Source organism: Podarcis vaucheri, assembly GCF_965113315.1.
Source record: "Podarcis vaucheri genome assembly, chromosome: 16".
In the NCBI taxonomy this organism is placed as follows: Eukaryota; Metazoa; Chordata; class Lepidosauria; order Squamata; family Lacertidae; genus Podarcis; species Podarcis vaucheri.
Window position 1 is genome coordinate 30,178,486 of NC_138754.1, and position 22,360 is coordinate 30,200,845.

The 22,360-nt window shown below is 48.4% G+C and overlaps 2 protein-coding genes and 1 long non-coding RNA gene across 3 annotated transcripts in view; 2 read left to right on the plus strand and 1 right to left on the minus strand.

Annotated features, from left to right (window-relative positions):
- Positions 1-22,360, plus strand: part of LOC309521226 — a 274,985-nt gene that overhangs the window by 228,495 nt on the left and 24,130 nt on the right. The window lies entirely within an intron of this gene.
- The window catches only part of YDJC (YdjC chitooligosaccharide deacetylase homolog), a 120,879-nt gene that overhangs the window by 40,144 nt on the left and 58,375 nt on the right, over positions 1-22,360 (minus strand). The window lies entirely within an intron of this gene.
- Positions 5,146-12,021, plus strand: SDF2L1 (stromal cell derived factor 2 like 1). The gene is made up of 3 exons (XM_082203494.1): positions 5,146-5,456; positions 9,629-9,825; positions 11,433-12,021. Exons 1-3 carry the CDS (start codon positions 5,246-5,248, stop codon positions 11,709-11,711), a joined length of 687 nt encoding a protein of 228 aa, XP_082059620.1. The 5' UTR covers positions 5,146-5,245; the 3' UTR covers positions 11,712-12,021.

Consider the following 22,360-nt stretch of genomic DNA (forward strand, 5'->3'; position numbering starts at 1 on the left):
AACAATCAAGCAAAATTTGGTTACCACATCTTAAGAGGTGTCCAAGTGCACGGTGACAGAATTTTCTAAAATGTATAACTGATACAGAGGGCCCCGGGTTCAATGCTTGACTTTTCCAATATGAAGGCTTAGATTATGGGTAGGCAAACTAAGGCCTGGGGGCCAGATCCGTCCCAATCGCCTTCTAAATCCGGCCTGCGGATGGTCCGGGGATCAGTGTGTATTTACATGAGTAGAATGTGTCCTTTTGTTAAAATGCATCTCTGGGTTATTTGTGGGGCATAGGAATTCATTCATTATTTTTTTCCAAAATATAGTCTGACCCCCCACAAGGCCTGAGGGACAGTGGACCGGCCCCCTGCTGAAAAGGTTCGCTGACCCCTGGCTTAGGTTGACCAAGAGATGTGAAAGACCTCTACTCAAGAGCTACTGCCCAGTCACATGTTCTTTATCTTTGGGCCCACAGATTTTGCTGAACTATAACTCCCATCATCCCCAGTTGGCTCATCCAGCGGTCAGGGATGATTGGAGCTGTGATCCCACACAGAAAGGACTGGGGAGGGGGACATATTTGGCTTCTCTATCACTGCACTGGAGATTAGTTGACTTTTTGCAAAAGTCAAAATTGTAGCAGCAGAAGGGGACCCGGCTGCAAGGGATGGAACGTTTGATCTTTGATCTGAATGTCTTTATTTATCACTAAGCTCTGGCCTGCTGTGGTTCCACGAAACCACCTTTTGCTTCAAGTTCGCAAGAAATAGAAAGAGAAAACAATAATAAAAAGCTCCCTTCAAGCCAACTATGCGTCTCTGCTCCTTCTTCCATCTAGCAGCATGGTCTGGAATGGAGCTCTCCATCTCAGTCTGGGGGTCTCCCAGTATATCCGCCACTGTGGGAAAGTGGCAATGAATTATCAGAACAGTAAAGAAAAGACAGGCCGGATAATATTTCAGCGCCAACCAAGTTCTTTGACAGCAGCTATTCTAAAGGCAATTACAACTTGTCGTTTTAGTTTTGCGTGTGTGTGTGTGTGTTGTTGTTGTTTTAAAAAATACGGCTGAAGTGCATTGTGAAGGAGCACAACACAAACTGTACTAAAAGCCTTGGGGGGTTGGTGACCTCCCAGAAAGATAAACAGGTGCCAGCTAAAGCCCCATAGGATTGATTTTCTATGGCTAAGCTGGCATCCCGAGACATCTGTTTTGCCCTGTTTCAGAAAAACAGCATGAGCCATTGTCGGCCTTAACAGGAAGGAGCTGCCGTTTCTCATGAAATACAAATGCATTATGTGAAGTGTCAGGCTGCAGCAGATTGCTTCCTTTCTTTCTTCCTCTCCTCGCTTCCCTCCCCCCCCCTTCGGTTTTTTGCTTGGTCTTTCTAGGCGGTAAGGAAATCCACACAGTTAGTGCAAAAAGGACGCGCTCCCTCCTAGCATCCCAACCACCGATTTAAGTAATTCTTCTTCTTCGGAAAAGTGTGTCGTCCCCGGGAGAAAAGACATGCTCTGACAAATTAATCTCAAATCGCCAGAATATTTGGAAAGGAAACTGGTTAATCCCTCACGTGAGAAGTGGCTCCTTCACTCTCAGCTTTGGGGGGGGGGGCTAGGATAGGGCCTTCTCTGTGGCAGCCCCTAAGCTGTCAAACGCCTTCCCCACAGAGCTGTATTGTACAGTTATCTGTGGACGCTGAAGAAGCACCTCTTTCCTTTGGCTTTCGTATATATTTTGACAACCACTTATTTCTGTGATGTAAGCTTTTTAAAAGCTGTTTTTGACATTGTGCTTTAATGGTGTAACCCACACTGGGAACTTAGGGTGAGAATAATTTAATAATAATAATTTATTATTTACACCCCGCCCATCTGGCTGAGTTTCCCCAGCCACTCTGGGCGGCTCCCAATCAAGTGTTAAAAAACAGTACAGCATTAAATATTAAAAACTTCCCTATACAGGGCTGCCTTCAGATGTCTTAATAATAATAATAATAATAATAATAATAATAATAATAATAATACTGCAAGGATTGGCTGGACCTCAGGCCTGGGGACCAAAGGGCTTAACTGGCCCTTGAGATGCTCCTCAGACCCCATCCTCAGTCACACCCCTCCTGGTTCACAGTCTCCTCACGTGTGTTTGCCTGGTTGGTATGTGTCCCTGAACTAATTTTAGTCTTCAGGCGCTCGGCCGGGACCTATAAAAAGTAGCTTTTAATGTGCCTGCCCCTTTTCAAAGGGCTGGTTTTGACTAATATAAAGCCTTAAATGGCTCATGTAATAGGAATTGGGGTTGCTTGTGCGTAAACTGCAAACTGCTCCAAGCTGGTCGTATAGCTAAACCTTTCCCTGGTTTGACAGCCCTTACAACGCGACTGTCTCAGTCACTGGCGGAATCCGTCAGTGGGCGTTTCCTAAACTTCCTCCAACATAAAAATTCCTTGACTCCAAGTCTCCTCCTAGATTCTCTGCGCGGAAGCCTTCTGCGCAGCGTGGGCGTGCCAAGCTGAGGTCCTGTGCTCTCTCCGCTGATTTCACTGGAAGAGTCTCGAAGCCTCCCCTCCGCAGTACTCTCAGCCTCCCCTTTCTCCCTGGTGTCCCTTGGATTTCCTTCCCCAGCGGAAGCTCTCTCTCTCTCCTTGTTAGTTCCCTCCCCTGCATCATTGGAGAGTCTTACCTCTCCTCTTGCCTCTGATGGCAGTTCCCTGACAGCTCATGACCGCCATACCTCAAGGACCACGAGTCTCCATATGAACCTACCCAGACACTGAGACCATCCCCTGATGCCCTTCCTTGTGTGCCTCCTCCACAAGAAGTCCAGAGGGTGGCAACACTAGGAACGGGGCCTTTTCTGCAGTGGCTCCCATCTGTGGAATGTTCCCCCCAGGAAGGCTCCCCTGGCGCCTTCATTGTATACCTCTAGGCGCCAGGAAAAAACGTTCCTCTTCAACCAGGCCTTTGGCTGATGGACATCCAACACCCTTTTAAAATGTGTTGGGGAGGAGGGGATTACAGTGGTACCTCGGGTTACATACGCTTCAGGTTACATACACTTCAGGTTACAGACTCCGCTAACCCAGAAATAGTGCTTCAGGTTAAGAACTTTGCTTCAGGATGAGAACAGAAATCGTGCTCCAGCGGCGCAGCAGCAGCAGGAGGCCCCATTAGCTAAAGTGGTGCTTCAGGTTAAGAACAGTTTCAGCTTAAGTACAGACCTCCGGAACGAATTAAGTACTTAACCCAAGGTACCACTGTATTGGGTTCTTCTTGTTCTTATTTTTATTTTTGTATTTATTTTTATTATGTATTTTGGTTTTTATATTGTGATTTTTTATGTATTTTTATTTTTATTATATATTTTGTTTTTTATATTGTGATTTTGTGGTGGGAACTGCCCTGAGACCCACGGGTATAGGACGGTATACAAATTTAAGAAAGAATAATATTTTATTCCCCCATGGAACAGTATTGCTGTCGAGATAAAACACGTGTGCATTGTCTGCACTTTCTGGAAGGAGCCGGAGATGCTTTTGTTCTGACAGGCTTTCCCAGGATGGATAAATGAGTTGTTATAGGAAAAATAGAGGGTCTGGCTTTTGCTGCCTAACTCCCCAAGGGACTCAGTCCCCTAAGTCCATGATGAATAGATGGAGGCAAGTTTCATAGAAAGCAAGGCAGATATTTATTTTTCTCTTTATTATTCCCTCCCCTCCTAGCAAGGAGGCAAGAGAGACCCCGAACAATGGAGCGCAAACCCCTATAAAGACTTTCAAAATTGTGCACCCTGTAACCCAAGACCACCACCCCAAACATCATACCTACATCACAGAAGGAGGTGGTCTGCAGCAGAAATTTGAGAGTGTTGCTTCTCTCCTGTCTGCCAGGATACCTGATAATGCCTTACTTAATTGCATTTTCTGGGTAGATTTAGTTCCTGAATCTCTTACAGATATTGATAGTGTGCTCAGCTTAACAGATACTTGCCAGACTGTATTTGCAGGGAGGTGCAGAGGCCCCTACAGTCCAAAGACAATTGGAAAGCTTTTCCCATTTCCTTCCTCCTTGCAGAGAAATATTTGAGGTCAATTTGGGAGAGTCAAAATGGCTTGCTCTCCTGTACTATTTCAGACACATGGTTTATATACTTATGTGTGTGTGTTTGCCTTGTACATTTATGAACATTTATTCTATATTCGAGACCTTAGAATTCTTATAACAGGGTCTTCGCCACATGTACCCACTTGTTAGGGTTTTAAGTCCTGCTTCAAATATATTCGTTGTTTGTGTGTGTGTTTAACTGTTGCTATTTATATGTAAATCGCCTTGAGGTGGTGGTTTAGAAGGCGATTAAATACATCAATGATAATAATGCCACCATGCAAATATATAGCTAATAAAATGTAACATATGGGTCCCAAAAGGCAATATTTGGATTAAATGTAGGTCCCAGCCCTTAAAAGGCTGACGATTACTGCTCCACAGTAATATTGTATGCGTTGGGCCTTTTTTTTAAAAAAAAATATCACCCTGACAAGGCAGTTAAAAAATTGCATGTAGGCTGGCCAATTTTTCAAAAATGCCTAAGTTTATAATGTAAAGTTACAGATAGGTAGCCGTGTTGGTCTGCCATAGTCAAAATAAAAAAATTCCTTCCAGTAGCACCTTAAAGACCAACTAAGTTAGTTGGTCTTTAAGGTGCTACTGGGAGGATTTATTATTATTATTTTTATAATGTAAAGTGTCTTTCCTCTCAGTGGAACACTTTTCTGAAAGAAAGGACATAAAATCTGAAACGGGCAAAGCGCTTTCTCTCAGAAGAAGCGGGAAATGACTCCTCGACCTGCAGTTTTGGGCCGAATTGTTTGGGGAGAGGACGGGGCTCGAACCTGTGACTCAGCGGAGTCAGCCCCTGAGAGAGCCAGTTGGCCTCATCAGCATCTCGCCTTTCCCATTTGGCTTCGGCCCCGCCCCTTTCTCGGGAAGGAGGGGTGGAGTTGGGGGGGGAAAGGCGAGGAGGGGGAGGCGCGTTCCTCCGCCACGCCGCAACACCCGATTGGCCGCTCCGCCGCCGCGCGCCAATGAGCATCTCCTTCGTCGCCTTCGCGAGCCGGCGGCAGGACGGGGGAGCGCGTGGGCGGCGTTGGCAGCCGCTGATTGGTCCGCGCCGCGCGCCGGTGGCGGAAACGGTTCCTGAGGCGACAGTTCGCCGTTTACCTCAGCCGCCGTCGCGGTGCTGAGGGACTCGGCGGGATGCGGCGACCGAGTGGTCGCGGCGGCTTCCCGCCCATGGCTTCTCGCTCCTGGCCGTTGTCGCCGCTCTCTCTGCTCCTCCTCCTCGTGTGCGGCTCGGGCCTGGCGACGGGAGCCGAGGAGGGCGCTGTCACTTGCGGCTCGGTGCTGAAGCTGCTCAACACCCGGCACAACGTGCGGCTGCACTCGCACGAGGTCAAGTACGGATCCGGTGAGGAGACGACAAGACGCGGGGTTCGGGCGGGAGGCGAGGCGAGACAGAGGAAGGGAGGGCGGCGGTCGGAATCTGTTTCAGAGCGGGGGGAAAAGAGGAAAGAGCCGCGCGGCTGCCGGGAGGAAATGAAACCCCTCTCGGCCCCAGGGGGAGGCTGTGGGGCGGGTTAGACCCCCGAGGGCCCGTCAGAGCCCGGTATCGTTTCCCCAGCTAGTGGCCTTCAGAGGAAGGATGCCATTAGCAGTACAGTGGTACCTCGGGTTACAGACGCTTCAGGTTACAGACTCCACTAACCCAGAAATAATACCTCGGGTTAAGAACTTTGCTTCAGGATGAGAACAGAAATTGTACAGCGGCAGCAGGAGGCCCCATTAGCTAAAGTGGTGCTTCAGGTTAAGAACAGTTCCAGGTTAAGAACGGACCTCCAGAACAAATTAAGTACTTAACCTAAGGTACCACTGTTAAGGTTAAAGGCTTAATGGCCTTCAGAGGAAGGATGCCATTAGCAGTACAGTGGTACCTCGGCTTACATACGCTTCAGGTTACATACGCTTCAGGTTACAGACTCCGCTAACCCAGAAATAATACCTCGGGTTAAGAACTTTGCTTCAGGATGAGAACAGAAATCGCACAGCGGCAGCAGGAGGCCCCATTAGCTAAAGTGGTGCTTCAGGTTAAGAGCAGTTTCAGGTTAAGAACGGACCTCCAGAACAAATTAAGTACTTAACCTAAGGTACCACTGTACAGTGGTACCTCGGGTTAAAGACTTAATTCGTTCCAGCGGTCCGTTCTTAACCTGAGGTACCACTTTAGCTAATGGGGCCTCCCGTTGCCACCACGCTATTTCTGTTCTCATCCTGAAGCAAAATTCTTAACCCGAGGTGCTATTTCTGGGTTAGCGGAGTCTGTAACCTGAAGCGTCTGTAACCCGAGGTACCACTGTAGTGGCATTGGTGCTGGGGGGCCTGAGCACCAGTGCCAGATTTACGTATAAGCTAAACAAGCTATAGCTTAGGGCCCCGTTCTCTTCGGGGGCCCCAAAAAAATTAAAAGGAAAAGAAAAACTGGATGTACATTTCCAAAATATAGGATAAAAAAATATTTAAAAACCTACATACAGCAATAGTGTTTTGTGTTGTGTAGGCTCCTATGATGTAAGTCATGGGCCCCGCCTGCTAGCCTGCTCCCTAAAATATCACTGGTTTGCTTATTTCTATATATAGGGTGCCTACATTCTGCATATTTTGTTATGTGCAAATGGCTTTAGATATCTATTAGGTCCATAATTACCATATAGCATATATTCAACACAAAAAACAGTGACAATTTGTTGTTGACAAAGGACAGCTGGACATATAAAGGGTCCCATTACCTTCAATAGCTTAGGGTCTCATCAAACCTAAATCCGGTCCTGCTGAGCGCCCACAAAATTCCCCATGAAGGGGCTGGGCACCCACAAATTTGAGTGCCAGGGCCATGCATGCTGCATGGGGCCCATAGCCCAGGGCACCCACAGCCAAGCTGGCACTCCTGAGTATTGATGTTGATAATGTTTAGTCCTCTTCATCAGCCTAAACTAAAAGTAGAAATTGTAGAAAGATTTTTATGGTTTTTTCTGAGCCCTTGGGGTCAAAAAAGCAGTTTAAAGCAGCTGACATTTCATTCTGAATCTGCTTGGCAGAGGATAATTAATGACAGGTGGGTGTTCTGCACCCCCCAACATAAATCATGGCCATGTCCCAGAGGAACTTGGGAGATGCCCGTGATAAAACAGCCCTCTCCCCTCAGGCTTTTACAGTCAGAAAATGAGTAAACCATAAGGGAAAAAGGCATCAGGAGGGAGGAGGAAAAAACATACCCGGGTGCGACAGGCCCTGAAAAGGCTCCCAGAGTGGTTTAGGAGGTGTTGGTGATAAAACAGCAGTGCCCACAGACTTCTCAGTGGCAAAAGGCAGAACCCCAAAAGGAAAAAGGGATCAAGAGGGAGGAGGAGGAGGAAGCGAGCGTGGCCATGGTGTTTTACGAAAGAACAGGTATGGCAGGTATGCCCTGTCCCAAGGGTGTCTGAAGTGTAAAACAGACACAGGGAAACAAGTTAGGGAAAGGAGAAATGGAGGTGTGGGGAGAAAATGTGGCCATTTCAATAATGCACATTTTGATTTGGTTACCACAATACAGCGGTGCCCCGCAAGACAAATGCCTCGCAAAACGGAAAACTCGCTAGACGAAAGAGTTTTCCGTTTTGGAGGTGCTTCGCAAAACGAATCTCCCATGGGCTTGCTTTGCAAGATGACAATGTCTTGTGAGTTCCTGCTGGGTTCCCCCCCCCCTTTTTCTAAGCCGCTAAGCCGCTTATCAGCTGATCCGATCAGCAGATAAGCCTCTAAAAGCCTCTAAAAGCCTCTAATAGTGCTAATCCGCTAATCCTTCAAAGGGCTTGCTTCGCAAGACGAAAAAACCGCTAGACGAAGAGAATCACAGAACGGATTCTTTTCGTCTTGCGAGGCACCACTGTACAGGGGTAGCTAGTGTGCCCTCCAGTTGCTGCTGGACTACAACTCCCATCAGCCCCAGCCAGGGTCACAGTTGTAGTCCAGCAGCACCTGGAGGGCACCATGTTGACTACCCCTGTAGTAAAATATAGGGACATCGTGAATGAGGGAATGTTCATTGCAGAGGGAACAAGGGGCGAGGTGAGGCAATGGATAGAGGTGAGATTGGGAAGGTGGGTCCTATTGTGTTCAAAATAGGTGTCTTAGGCAAAACAGAACAGGATGCCTTCTCTGCAGCTGTGGCTGGTACCCCTAGGGGCTGGTCAGGTGGAAGCCCAAAGAGTAGGTAGAGCCCGTGAGAGGTAGAGTCATCAAATGCTAAACTACTCACACACTTTACCTTTAATGCACATTCATTACTGCATTGCAGGGGTTGGACTAGATGACCCTTGTGGTGCCTTCCAGTTCTACCACTCTCTGATTCACTCCCCCAAAGAATTCTGGGCACTGTAGTTTACCCCTCACCTAGATACAGTTCCCAGCACCCTTAACAAGTTACAGTTTCCAGGCTTCTTTGGGGGGAAATGATGTGCTTAGAATGTATCAGGGGCTTCTAGCGACTGCTGAAGTTTGCATGGTGAAAGCGTTAACCACTGAATAGGTTTCTCCACCAGGAGCTTATCTGATTTTTTATAAAGAGCATAAGAAGATAGATCTGCTAGATCAGACCTAAAGGTCTTAATAATCTGACATCCTGTTTCCTGGCCCCCAGCCAGATACCTTGGCATGAAGCTTAGCAACATGCAGGGAAATAAAGTAATGGATATCTTCACTGAGAAACTGCTTCTGAACAGGGAGCTTCGATTTTTGCCTATTATGGCTAATAGCTGCTTACTGACCTGCCTACAGGATATATATATATGTGTATATATATATATATATTTGCTTATATATGACATATGATATGAAGAGTCCCCCTGGATCAGGTGAGGAGATGTATCTTGTTCAGCTTTCTGTTTTCAACAGTAGCCATACAGATGTTGCTAGGGGGAACTCACCAGCATTAGTAGGTCCTTTGTTTGTGTACACATGCATGTTTGTATCCAGCACCCTGGTATAGACGTTTCTGTATTCTTTTCTAAATTTACATCCTGTATTATTACCAAAGCCTCAAGGCAGCTAGTTCCAGTACATACAAAAGTAAATAATAAAATATCTGTACATGGAAATGGAATTTAGCTGTCATGGTTAATTGCTCCCATTGGACATAGAAAGTTTAGAAACATTAATTTATTATTTTTATCCTGCTTTTCTGTCTGAGGACACAGGCTGCACAAAAACATAACTGAAGCATACACAACAATCATAAAATGAAATAAATTGCAGCATATAAAAGCCAAATTCAAAATAGTAAGTTAAAATCCAAATAAAGCTTAATAATGGCAGGGGGAAAACCTTGCAAACCAAAGGCATGCTGAAGCAAAAAGAGAAGGGGCCTCTCTGTAAAAGAGGGGGGATGTTCTGCTTTTTTGTTTGTTTTTTGAAGAGAGCAGTGTTCTCAGGAAAGAAAGAACAAGCAGGTGGAGCAACCTCACTTGGCCCAGTTTTATGACAAAGTCTTATTACCAGCCTCTGTATCTACACACAATAACTATATAGCAATTGTTTTGTTTATAGGAAGTGGTCAACAGTCAGTAACTGGAGTTGAAGTTTCTGATGATGCTAACAGCTATTGGCGAATCAGAGGCAAAACTGATGGGTCCTGCCAGCGAGGAATGCCTGTAAAGTGTGGGCAAACAGTACGCCTTACCCATGTTAATACAGGGAAAAACCTGCACACCCACCACTTCCCATCACCACTCTCCAATAATCAGGTAAAACCAGAGCTTGTCCTTCATACTTGTTTACTTATTTTAAGTGTCTCAAAAAATGTAAGCAAATCAAAATGGAGTTTACTCTTAAATTGAATTGGAAAGTTATGAAGGCATGAAATATCTATATATTTAGGAACAGTTTAAAATATCAGTTGTGCTTTTCCATATGTAGTATACAATTTTATTATAAAGATATGCTGTTCAATTCTATGCAAGTTTACTCAGAAATAAGTCCCAGTGCAGAATTGCTTAGGTCTCTTGCTATGTGTTATATCCTCCTCTACTTAATTTCTCTCTTGATGCAGAAGAGAATGTGATTTGCAGAGGGGTGGCCCAGATAACACTTCTTAAGTATGCAGAAAGTGGTTGTTGCTGTGGCTTAGGTTGTATTCATAGTGGTGGACTATTGGTAACATGCCCCTAATTCACACTGGTATATGTTAAAGTTTAGTTCTTAGATGTATAACAGAAGATAACCTTGTCCCAGTCTGTAGTCTGTAGTTCTTCCATTGTAGTTGCTATTTACTTGCTGTGGAACATGAATACATAGAGCAGAGAGAAAATCTGAGTGGCTTCTCTGCAGTACTGTACAAAACAATCTCCCATGACTCTAGAATCTGTGATGTGTTTAATGAAATGTCATTTAGTATTCATATAGTAATTTAAAATATTCAAAATGCTTCAGATAAGTTAAGATCTCTTATCTGACCTTTACTATAAAGTTTTGCAGCTGTTTAAAACCAAAACAAGTAAAATAATTTATAGAGTTATTAGAACAAGTAAAATCGTTCAAGAAAGAAACAGAATACCCCTTACCCAGTATTATTATTATTCCTGTGTTACAGTAGATAGTCTGAAGGATTGTGGCTGGATTAAAGATACTGTACCTACCAGGTCCAAGGCAAATGCAAGATGTTATCTGTGGGCTTTGCACTTCTATCCTTCATAGTTGTTTTGTTCTTATTTGATCATAAGCAATCACTGATAATGTACTTCATTTCCCACTTCCAATTCCTGACTGTTTCAGTAACACTTGGTTTTGGCATTTAGATTCTAAAAAACAGGGTTACATTTCAGGTGTCAGGAAGCTTTAGCTCTCCAGATGTTGCTGAACTACAACTCCAATCAACCCCAGCAAGCATGGTCAGTGACCACGGATGATAGGAGTTGTAGTTCAGCAATATCTGGAGCAGGCATAGGCAAACTCAGCCCTCTAGATATTTTGGGACTATAACTCTCATCATCCCTGACCACTTGTCCTGTTAGCTAGGGGTGATGGGAGTTGTAGTCCTAAAACATCTGGAGAGCCGAGTTTGCCTATGCCTGATTTGGAGGGTCAAGTGTCCCCTATACTCTGTTATACTTGTTGTAGCCAGTTCTAATCCTACTCAGAGTGGACCCATGGAAATTAATAAAAATGACTAATTTAATTCCATTAATTTCAGTGGGTCAGCCTTGAGCAGAATAGAACACGTTGCATTATTATTTTGAAGTGGGTACCAGATCATTTTATCATTTCCATATACTACTGTCATTCTGCTTGTGTGATGTCACACACACAACACACACGCAAACAATATCTACCCCCACCCTTTTTGTTCTTATAGGAAGTTAGCGCCTTTGGTGATGATGGAGAAGGAGATGACTTAGATGTGTGGACAGTGCAATGCAGTGGGACATACTGGGAGCGAGACGACGCAGTACGTTTCAAGCACATAGGAACGGATGTGTTCCTTACAGTAACAGGCGAACAGTATGGCCATCCAATCAGGGGACAGCGGGAAGTCCATGGCATACATTCTCCTAATCATCACAACTACTGGAAGGCTATGGAAGGTGTTTTCATTAAGTCCAGCTTGGACTCTACAAAGCACGATGAGCTCTGAATGTGTGGCCGACATTTTATGTTAGAGTCCACCAAAGTGTATGAGCTGGTTCCTTTCTTTAAACACCACCCTCATTTTCCAATACTGTTAAGACACTGGAATATATTTGCAGGTCAATGTTTTCATGAGTAACTGCAATTTTGGTGAATTCAGACTGAAAAGAAGCTAGATTTGCTGTTTGGGCCCCCATCTATTTTCAAAAGTCATTTCCTTTTTCTTATCTCATTCCTTCTTTCCCTTAACTAAGAAAATAGTCACTTGCTGTGTAAACAATCTAATCCAAAGTGCAATAAAATTTAAATTTTTGTAATTTTCAAGTTTTACGTAAACTCATTAAAAATATATGTATGGAAACCTTGCTTTTAGCAACAACCAGAAGGTGTGTGGGGTGTATGTGTGCTATAATGTAAGTCTAGGAAGAGATAAAAAGTTTTGTAGATAAAATACTTTATAATCCTGCCAAAATATCTGTAGTTCAGTCCTATTCTTTTTAGCTCCCATTATGCATCATTTGCTGCTAGCGTTCATTTGTATCTCTTGGGAAATATGTAGATGAGTATTTTGGAGTAAAGGAATTTTTAAAAACTAGTTACATTTCACTAGTGAAGGGAAGGGGAAATTTGCTATGTGGAAGACCATCCTAAGATGGTTTCATACTGTTGACTAAATACACTTCTTTGTACAGCTTGGGTCAGTTTCATTTAATACCTAGTACCTTTCCCCTCTCCATTTTGTATACTTAACATTAAACAGGAGCCTAGCTAAAGGAAAGCCAAATATACTTTATGAGCGCATACACAATCTGGAACCCAGTGACTTCCCCTTCACAAAGTCGCAGTTGCAACCTATTACACAAAGTGATTGATATTTATATATATTGAAAAGGCAGATCCTTGCACAACTAGTCTTTATTCTGACTAGGGGTGGGTCATTAGGTTACTCTGCTACCCCAACATTGCCCCCATTTATATGTGAGCTGAGTCATGTGGCTGCACTGCACTCATACCCATTTTTTCCCCAGGAGGCACAAGTATCACTGGGTAGAATTGATGTTCTTAGGTTGTGCTCTTGACAAGGACAACAGAAGCTGTGATGGACAGCACCTGCATGAGCCTGGATGGATTCTGAGATGAGCATTCCTTTTGGATAGGGTGGCCAGAGGCTGGAGGCCTTATTGAGAGCCAGTGCCTCACTTTCTGAAGGGCAGTGGATGACCACACTTACAGAGTGCAGTGCATATGTGTTCCATCAGAAGTTACTAAGTAAAATAGAAGCAGCTTTTGACGACTTGTGAGGCTGGCAGTGCTGATGGCATGGAACTCTAGGTTTATTATGCAATGTGAAAAAGTCCAAATGGGAACTCTGTGTTCCTATGTCAGAAGGCAGTGTTTTCCTTGCCCTGGATTTTCCCTAACTCTTGGTAGAGAGCAAGGTTGATGAAATGTTCTTGGCAATGCCAACATTAATTTTTTTGGCCAGCACCATTCCAAAAATTTCTGAAAAGTCCCTCATTTCCCTTTTCACTACCATGCATGTCAATGAAAGAAACAGAAGCATTTTTACTTCCAGAATTGTCTTGCTAGTAGGCACCATCAAGCAAGTTATACAAGCCTGCCATGTAGGAGGGCTTTCTAGCCCCCCCCCCAATATGCTTCAACTAGCCAGGACAATGGGCCCATACCCCAGGAGGGCTTTCAGCTGGAAGGTCTGATTTCTGAGCTGGTTGGCCTGCAGTAAAGGACCACTGGGGTAACTGATCTGTCAAAGGGGAAGGTCCAACAACGGGCACCAAGAGACAACAGAAAGGTAAGTCTCACCAACAGGTAGAGATCACAGTCACCATCACTAGACTCCACAGGGAAGGGGACCGTAGATTGCTGTTACAGTGTTGGCTTTGTATATAGAAGATCCCAGGTTCAAATCCCTAGCATCACCAGTTAAAGAAGATCAGGTAGCAGATAATGGGAAAGACCTCCCTGTGGGATCCCACAGAGCCACTGCCAGAATAGACAATACTAGGCTTGGTGGATAATTAAACCTGGTATAAAGTACTTTATTGTAGGATTAGCAGTGGGCATTGCTCAAATCAGCCTTCTTTTTCCTTAGCAGAGGATGGGATTATCTTAAGGCTAGGTATAGTTTATCTTAAGGCTAGGTCTAGATACATATTCTCCCTATAGGTTATTTTTCTACCTTAACACAGACTTCTTAATACAACACTAATTGCATACAGCACCAGGAGATTTCACTCTATTTTATTAGTGACATCATTTATCCCATTTCAATGTGCTGTAGTATGGCCAGCAATAGCTAGGGATTTTCTGAGTTTCTGTTGCCCCTTCATGAACCTATAAAGAAATTTCTCCTGTAATAGCCTGTTGTAATCATTATGCTTTTTTATTATTCTGAGATGGATATGAACTGTTCTCTGTGTTCCCACTTAAGAAGGATCCAATTGGACTAAGGGGGTCATTTGAGGCACAGCCTTTCACTCTGCTGCTTCCTGGCTCTCCAGAAAAGATTAGCTGCACTGGAGTGTTTCATGGACTCATAACCTCCAGGTCAGTAGCCAGTATGCTGAATCAAGTCACTTGGAATTGAAGTTATGGCCGTAATACGGATTTATATAAATTTTAAGCCATTCATTGATGACTTAAAAGTAAAGTGCTGGTCAATCGATGAAAACGTCTTTAATCAATTGGCAGCCACACCAGATACCAATTGCTACAATTTTAAACCACATTGTACTGAAATGTGTTGCTTTGCTTCATCTACTATAGATTTGGAAGGTCTTGTTCGCTTTGCAATTTGGACTCGTCTTAGGATATCATAACTAAATTTGACCTGATGGTTCTTGTGATAGAGGAGCAGTTTTCATCTCCGGAGGCTGTTTTGAATCAAGATGGTAGATTGAACCTTTCAAAATTGCATTTGTCAGGGTTACTTCCAGATCCTAGCTCACAGAGGATCACGCTAGCCAGCGGTTGTTGATTAAAAGTCTTTATTGAGTTACAGTCTCCATTCTTGAGCTGCTGCGTGCAACCCTACGCCTTATGCTTAGGTCGGCGAAGCTCCTTCTGAGTCTCCGCCCCTTGCGCACCAACTTAATATCCTAGCCCTGCTCCACCTTTTCCGCCTGACAGTTCTCCTCTGGGTCCCTCTGCCCCCCTGGGTCTCTCCCTTCCGGGATTCTTCTGACGCTGACCCCCCTGACTCCCCTGTCTCCTTGCGCCGGGCTTTAGGACCTGGCTCTCTTTCCGGGCTGCCTACTGCGCCACCTTCCTGTGCATTTGAACTTGGCGCGCGCGCCCAACCTTCCACTTTCCGTCTAACCGTCACTTCGCTCCCCGATGAAGGTGTGGCCACTCCTGACTCGTGCCCTCCCTCCTGTTGTGAGCTGCCAGCGCTAGTTCCCAGGCGCTCTTCCTCTTCCCTACTCTCTGGCGGTGACGTAGGTCCCGATCTCCAACTGCTCCCCTCTGAGTCCCCTCTGGCTCTTTCTTCCTGGGGTGTCCCCCTAGTCTCCCCCCTTGCCCTTGCCACTGGTGCTCCTCTTTGTGAATCTTCTGATTCACTGGACAGACTCGGAGATCTCGGGTCGTCGTCGTCACTCATCCTTTCTTCTGCCTCCTCCCCCTCGCTCTCTGTTTCCTCCCTTGCCCTCGCCTCTGCTCCTGAACCCCTGACATCCATCCCCCCCTTCCCCCCTCCCCTCCCTCCGGTGCGGGAACTGGGTGCTGCAGTGTCAAAGGGACGAATGTCGGGTACAGTTCGCTTCCCGTGGCCGGCCTCCATCCGCAGACTCCCGGTTCTTCCTCCCTGCTCTCGTCAACGACGGTCACCTCTGCTTCCATCTCCGTGCCGCCGTGCTCGAGACCCTGGTTGTCCCCGAAAAAGTCCATGTCGGTCTCTCCCTCGCTTCCTTCTGTAGGCGTAGCTCGTCCTGGACCCTCCAGCCACTTCCTGCGCCACTGCTCCTCTGGTCGATCATCCCACCAATACGAGGGTTCTGAGGCAGATCCCGAGGGTGACCCCTCCGGGGAACGGGCGTCTCGTGTCGGTTCCTCATCCGAGTCGAACCCCCGGAACGTGCTGGCTGAAAGCGTGGGCGTGAAAAGCCAGTCGTCGAAAAAGTCCGCCGGCATTGGCCTATGGGGAAAGAGGGCATGAAACTCTTCCTTGAGCAGAGGTTCATCTAGAGCGTAGCCCGGCACCCAGCTGTTGGCATTGGCCGGGGTGCCCTCCTTAGCGATAAGGTATTCTACCCCCTCTTCCCCCCATCTGGAGTCCAAAATCTCCGTGACTTCGTTGAGGCGCACCTCCTGTGCCACTCCCCGTTGCCTGGTTCCCTCTCGGAGCGGACTCGGCGCCGTGCCGGGTTCCTGAAACCTGTGCGGTGCCTTGTAGGGAGTGAGCACCGATCTGTGGAACACCGGATGCATTCTGGAACCCTCCGGAAGCGCCAGCCTGAAAGCCACCGGGTTGACCTGCTCTTCGACTTGGTAGGGCCCCAGTTGCTTATGCCCTAGTTTCTTCTTGGCCAACGACCTGGCCGGCACTGCGTGGGCTGCTAACCAGACCCAGTCTCCCACCTGGATCTCTTCGCCAACCCTTCTGTGTTTGTCTGCCTGCACCTTGTATGCGTGTTTGGCCAGCTCCAGGTGCCGCCGCAGCTGATCGTGAACCTCTTGCAACTCCGACGCGAACGCATCTGCTGTCTGCGGCTCCCCCTCCACCAGTCTTTCCAGTCCCGGGAAGGTTCTGGGGTGCCTCCCGTTGTTGGCGAAGAACGGCGTGACCCCCGTGGACACGTGCTTCGTGTTGTTGTAGGCGAACTCGGCGAGCGGCAGGTAATCCACCCACGTCGCAGGCTGTTGATTCGCATAGCATCTCAGGTACTGCTGCATGATGGCATTGACCCGCTCCGCTTGCCCGTTGGTCTGCGGGTGTCTCGCCGACGCCAGGTTGATCTTGACGTTTAGGAAGCCCATCAGCTTCTGCCAGAAGTTCGAGATGAACTGCCGCCCGCGGTCGGACAGAATAGACCGTGGCAGACCGTGAACCTTGAACACGTGGTCTATGAACAGTTTGGCGGTTTGTTCCGCCGTGGCCACCTTCGCACACGGGATGAAATGCGCCATCTTGGAGAACAAGTCCACCACCACCAGCACGGCCGTCTTGCCCCTCGAGCTGGGCAGATCCGTGACGAAGTCCAGGGCGACTCTCTCCCATGGCTCGACCGGAGTTTGCAGCGGTTCCAACAGTCCGGCCGGCGGTCTGTGCACTGGTTTGGCCCTCTGGCAGGTGTCGCACCTCGCCACGTAGTCCGCGACCTCCCCTCTCATTCCGGGCCACCAGAAATCCCTGGCGACTAATTCCACCGTCTTCTCCTTGCCAAAGTGCCCGGCAGTGGGCGCGTCGTGCAGCTGATGCAGTACCTTGGCGCGAAGTTCGTCTCCCGGCACGTAGATGGCCCCTTTGCGGATGAGCAATCCATCTCTCAGCTGGAACCCGTTGGTCGCTGCCGTGCCCCTTCGCATCTCAGCCATCTTTGCTTGCGCGAAAGAGTCATTCTGCAACGCTTGTCGCACCGCCTCCAGGTCCACTGTCGCCGCAGCGCACGCCCACACTGTTGGCGCGAAGATGTGCATGGCGGCCGCTGGCGTGGCGTCCTCCAGATACTGTGGCTTACGGGATAGCGCGTCCGCCATGATGTTGGTGTCCCCCGGGACATACTCTATTCGGAAGTCGAAATTCGCAAAGAACTCAGCCCAACGTATCTGCCTCTGGTTCAGGAACTGTGCCGTGCGCCAGTGCTCCAGATTCTTGTGGTCCGTGCAGACCTGCACCGTGTGCTTGGCTCCAATCAGGAAGTGCCTCCATGCTTTGAACGCTGCATGAATAGCCAGCAACTCCCTGTCCCAGATGGTGTAATTCTGTTCGGACTTGCTGAGCTTCCTGGAGTAAAACGCTCCGGGCCTCCAAACCCCCTGCGGGTCCTTCTGCAGCAGGACTGCTCCGACGGCCCTGTCCGAGGCGTCTGTTTCAACTCTCATCGGCCTGCTAGGATCGACATGAAGCAGCTGTTCCTCCGAGGCGAAAAGACGCTTGAGTGCCTGAAAGGACTGCTCCGCCTGCGCTGTCCAGATGAACTTCTTTTTCTTGGAACTGAGCGTGTCTGTAATGGCTGCAGTCTGCATAGCGAAGCCTTTGATGAACTTGCGATAGAAGTTCGCGAAGCCGACAAATCGTTGGACCTCCTTCCGGTTGCGTGGGCTTTTCCAATCCAACACCGCTCGAACCTTGGCGCTGTCCATGGCGAGCCCCTTGTCAGACAACCTGTATCCCAGGAAATCCACCTCCGTCACGTCGAATTGGCACTTCTCCAGCTTGGCGTAAAGCCTATGTTGCTGGAGCCTGCTCAGCACTTCCCTGACGTGTCTGTCATGCTCCTGCTGCGATTCCGAAAAGATCAGGATGTCATCCAAGAAACAGACGCACGTCTTGTAGAGGAGCCCCGCCAACACGTGATGCATGAAAGCTTGAAAAACGTGGGAGCCATTTTGCAATCCAAAAGGCATAACTCTATATTCGTAGGTGCCCAGGGGTGTGAACATGGCTGTCTTCCACTCATCTCCTTCCCGCATGCGAATCAGGTTGTACGCCCCTCGCAGGTCCAACTTGGTGAACACGCTGCCCTTGCGTACTTTCGCGAGGAGGTCGTCGATTCGGGGCATGGGGAAGTCCGACGGCTTGGTGACACTGTTCAAAATGCGGTAGTCCACCACGAGCCTTTTCTGGGGCGTGTCTCGCTTCTTCACAAAGAATACAGGACTGCCCCCCGCTGCCTGGGACTCTCGGATGAAACCGCGTTTCAAATTATGATCAATGAACTCCTTGAGTTCCTGCAGTTTGTCTTCAGACATGGAATACAGCTTCCCTTTGGGCAGCGCCGCCCCCGGCAGCAGGTCAATCTTGCAGTCATATGGTCTGTGGGGGGGTAGCTTGTCTGCCTCCTTCTCGCAGAAAACCTCCAAAAATTCTGCGTACTTGTGGGGAATCGCTTGCAGCGTGCCGAGCAGCAGCTGTGACTCCTCTTGCTCCCCTTCTTGCTGGGGCATGATGCAGTGTTCAGCACAAAAGGAAGAACCGAAGGTCAGCTGCCTCTGGTACCAAGCCAGCGTCGGGCTGTGCCTGTCCAGCCAACTCATGCCCAATACGATAGGCGTGTCTGAGAGTTGAGTGACGTTGAAGCTGATAATCTCCTTGTGATTTCCAGGCCGCAGCACCATAGGTGGCGTCTGCTTCACCACTTGCCCCCCTAACAGCTCCCTGCCATCCACCGTGACAACCTGCAGTGGCAGCGCGGCAGGCAGCAACTGTATAGCGTGCCGGTCGACAAAGTCCTGCCCTATGAAGTCTGCATTGCTTCCCGAGTCGACGGTGATTGGCACGTCCATGGTGATTCCATTGGGTAGCTGGAGCGATGCGGTGAGCCTCACTACTGGCTTGGGCGGGAGGGGGTCCATGGGCGGTAAAATCTCTGGGGACTGCTTCACTGACACGTCTGGCTGGGCCCCAGTGCCTCCTCTTCCAGCCAGACATCGTCGTTTCCCTGCTGTGGTTCTCCTTGCTGCGTTGCTGCAGTCACCATTGCTGAGGCTGCAGTGTGCTTGTGGAGCCTCCGGGGACACTCTTTTGCCAAATGGCCTGGATCCTCGCAGATGTAACACTTCCTGTTCCCTCTAGGAGGCTTCGCTTTCACTGCTGCCGGTGCTAGGGCTCTGGCTGCTGACTGAGCCCTTGCACTCCCAACCTCCATCGGTTCCACCCCTCCCCCTGTTGGGGGCGTGGATTGCGCACGCGCTGCTTCTCTGGGAAGGAAGGAGGAGCCCCTGGCTGGTTCGCGCCCGCTGCGCCCTTCGTCCCTGCTCCACGGACGTTCTTCCAGCCGCACTCCCACCGCCAGCGCCCTCTGAACGATCTCCTGCGTGGTCCGGGGTCTCTCCCCCCTCGCAATCTCATCTTTCACCGAGCTGTTCAAGCCCTCCCAAAAAAGGTCTCTGACGGGAGCCGAATCTCTGTCCCATTCCAGGGCACTGACCAAAGCGAAAAAGCGGGCATGATATTGCCGTACGCTGGCCCTCCCTTGTCTTAGTCCGTGCACCTCCCTTCGGGCAAGATCCACGTCAATGCTTGATAAAAAACAGCCATCCATCGCTTTAATAAAGGCGTCCGCATTTTGGAGCGCAGGATCCTTATCCCTCCACAAATTGCGCAGCCATGCTTTAGCGTCTCCATGCAAATGGGACATGATGAACCCCACTTTCTCTTGTTCATCTCTAAAGTCTTTGTGCAGTAGTTGTAGTGCACACATTACGTCTGCTCTAAAATTGGGGTACTGTTGCAAATTCCCATCGAAGTGCGAGACCAGACTGCCTGTGCGTCTCCCCAACCCAATCCCCTCTGATTTGGGTGTCTGTTGCCCCTGCTTCGTAAGCACGTCCAACCTGACCTGGAGATCCCTGTAGGCGGCCGCTGCGTCCTCCTCTCTCTTCCTGGACGCCACCGCCTCGGCAGTCAGTCGTGAAACCGCGTCTCTGAGTTCCGTTATTTGCTGTTCGGCCGTCATATTGTCTACCGTTCGTGAGCTTTCTTGTAGGCACCCGCTTTCCCTCCTCTCCGCGAGGTCGTGGATGTCCACAATTTGAAGAGAAGGAGCTTACTGTCAGGGTTACTTCCAGATCCTAGCTCACAGAGGATCACGCTAGCCAGCGGTTGTTGATTAAAAGTCTTTATTGAGTTACAGTCTCCATTCTTGAGCTGCTGCGTGCAACCCTACGCCTTATGCTTAGGTCGGCGAAGCTCCTTCTGAGTCTCCGCCCCTTGCGCACCAACTTAATATCCTAGCCCTGCTCCACCTTTTCCGCCTGACAGTTCTCCTCTGGGTCCCTCTGCCCCCCTGGGTCTCTCCCTTCCGGGATTCTTCTGACGCTGACCCCCCTGACTCCCCTGTCTCCTTGCGCCGGGCTTTAGGACCTGGCTCTCTTTCCGGGCTGCCTACTGCGCCACCTTCCTGTGCATTTGAACTTGGCGCGCGCGCCCAACCTTCCACTTTCCGTCTAACCGTCACTTCGCTCCCCGATGAAGGTGTGGCCACTCCTGACTCGTGCCCTCCCTCCTGTTGTGAGCTGCCAGCGCTAGTTCCCAGGCGCTCTTCCTCTTCCCTACTCTCTGGCGGTGACGTAGGTCCCGATCTCCAACTGCTCCCCTCTGAGTCCCCTCTGGCTCTTTCTTCCTGGGGTGTCCCCCTAGTCTCCCCCCTTGCCCTTGCCACTGGTGCTCCTCTTTGTGAATCTTCTGATTCACTGGACAGACTCGGAGATCTCGGGTCGTCGTCGTCACTCATCCTTTCTTCTGCCTCCTCCCCCTCGCTCTCTGTTTCCTCCCTTGCCCTCGCCTCTGCTCCTGAACCCCTGACAGCATTGAATTTTTTGGTTTCGTAGAATTCTCCTATGACACTGGGCAAAAGGCTGCTAGACCTCTATATGAATTCCCAATAATTTATCTGTATGCCTGTTTCAGTTGCTTCCTTGAAAGAAGACTGTACTGCCCTTCTGCCTTGATATGAATGGACTTGCACCACTGCCTCTAAGTGGTTCTGCAATGGTAGTATATAATATGTTCTGCATATTGATACTTCTGTTAACTCCTTTTCTGCCAGGATTCCCTGTATTTGCCTTTCTGATCTTGTAGAAATTGCCAAAGGCTTTGTTGCTAGAGAAAGTAGATATTGGTTTACAAAGGCACTCCAAATAATACCAACTGATTGATCTCTTAATACACACCATTGTTTTAATGAACACTCTTCAGTAACAATCACATTTAAAAATAATCATCTCAGTCTAGCATGAGGGAGGGGTGTGTGTGTGTGTGTGTGTGTGTGTGTGTGTGTGAGAGAGAGAGAGAGAGAGAGAGAGAGAGAGAAACTTTTATTTCCAGCTAGGGCCAGTGGTTGTTATGCATTGCCAGTTGCCTGCAACTAGTTGGATATCCATTTCACCCTGATCCAACTGAAAATACATGAAAAGCAGCTGGGACTGCATACGCAGAAGCAACTGAACAGTTAGTCAGCATTAGGGATGGGGAAGAAGTTTCTCCTACTCCAGTCATCTATTCAACATGAGTTTTGGAAAAATATATCTATATAATGTTCCCTTGCCTGCAATGATGCTGCTGGCTTGGCCTCATTGCTGGCTGTGTTACCTCAGCGGAAACTGCTCCTGTCCTTCAGCAATGAAATCAACAGCTGCAGCCGCAGGCGGGAGCACGTTTAACAGCTGGACTGCAGAGCTCTTTACAGCGGCAGCAGCGTCTTGCTTGGTGTCTGGTTTACTGGGCTGGCGCGTTTGCTGAAGGTTTTTGGTCGGGTTCCTTGCTAGCAGCTGCAGAATTAGCCAGCAAATGCTGTCAGGTGTAAAGGCTTCCAAGGTTTCCCGATTGATGCTCTTATAAAAGTCTTGTCTAGTTCTTACCATTCACCCTCTCCTATACTGTGAGCTATGAGTGTCATGTGTCCCCCACCCCCACCCCAGTATTTTTATTACATAACCCTCAAGTGTCCCGGTTTTCCTGGGGCAGTCCGGGAA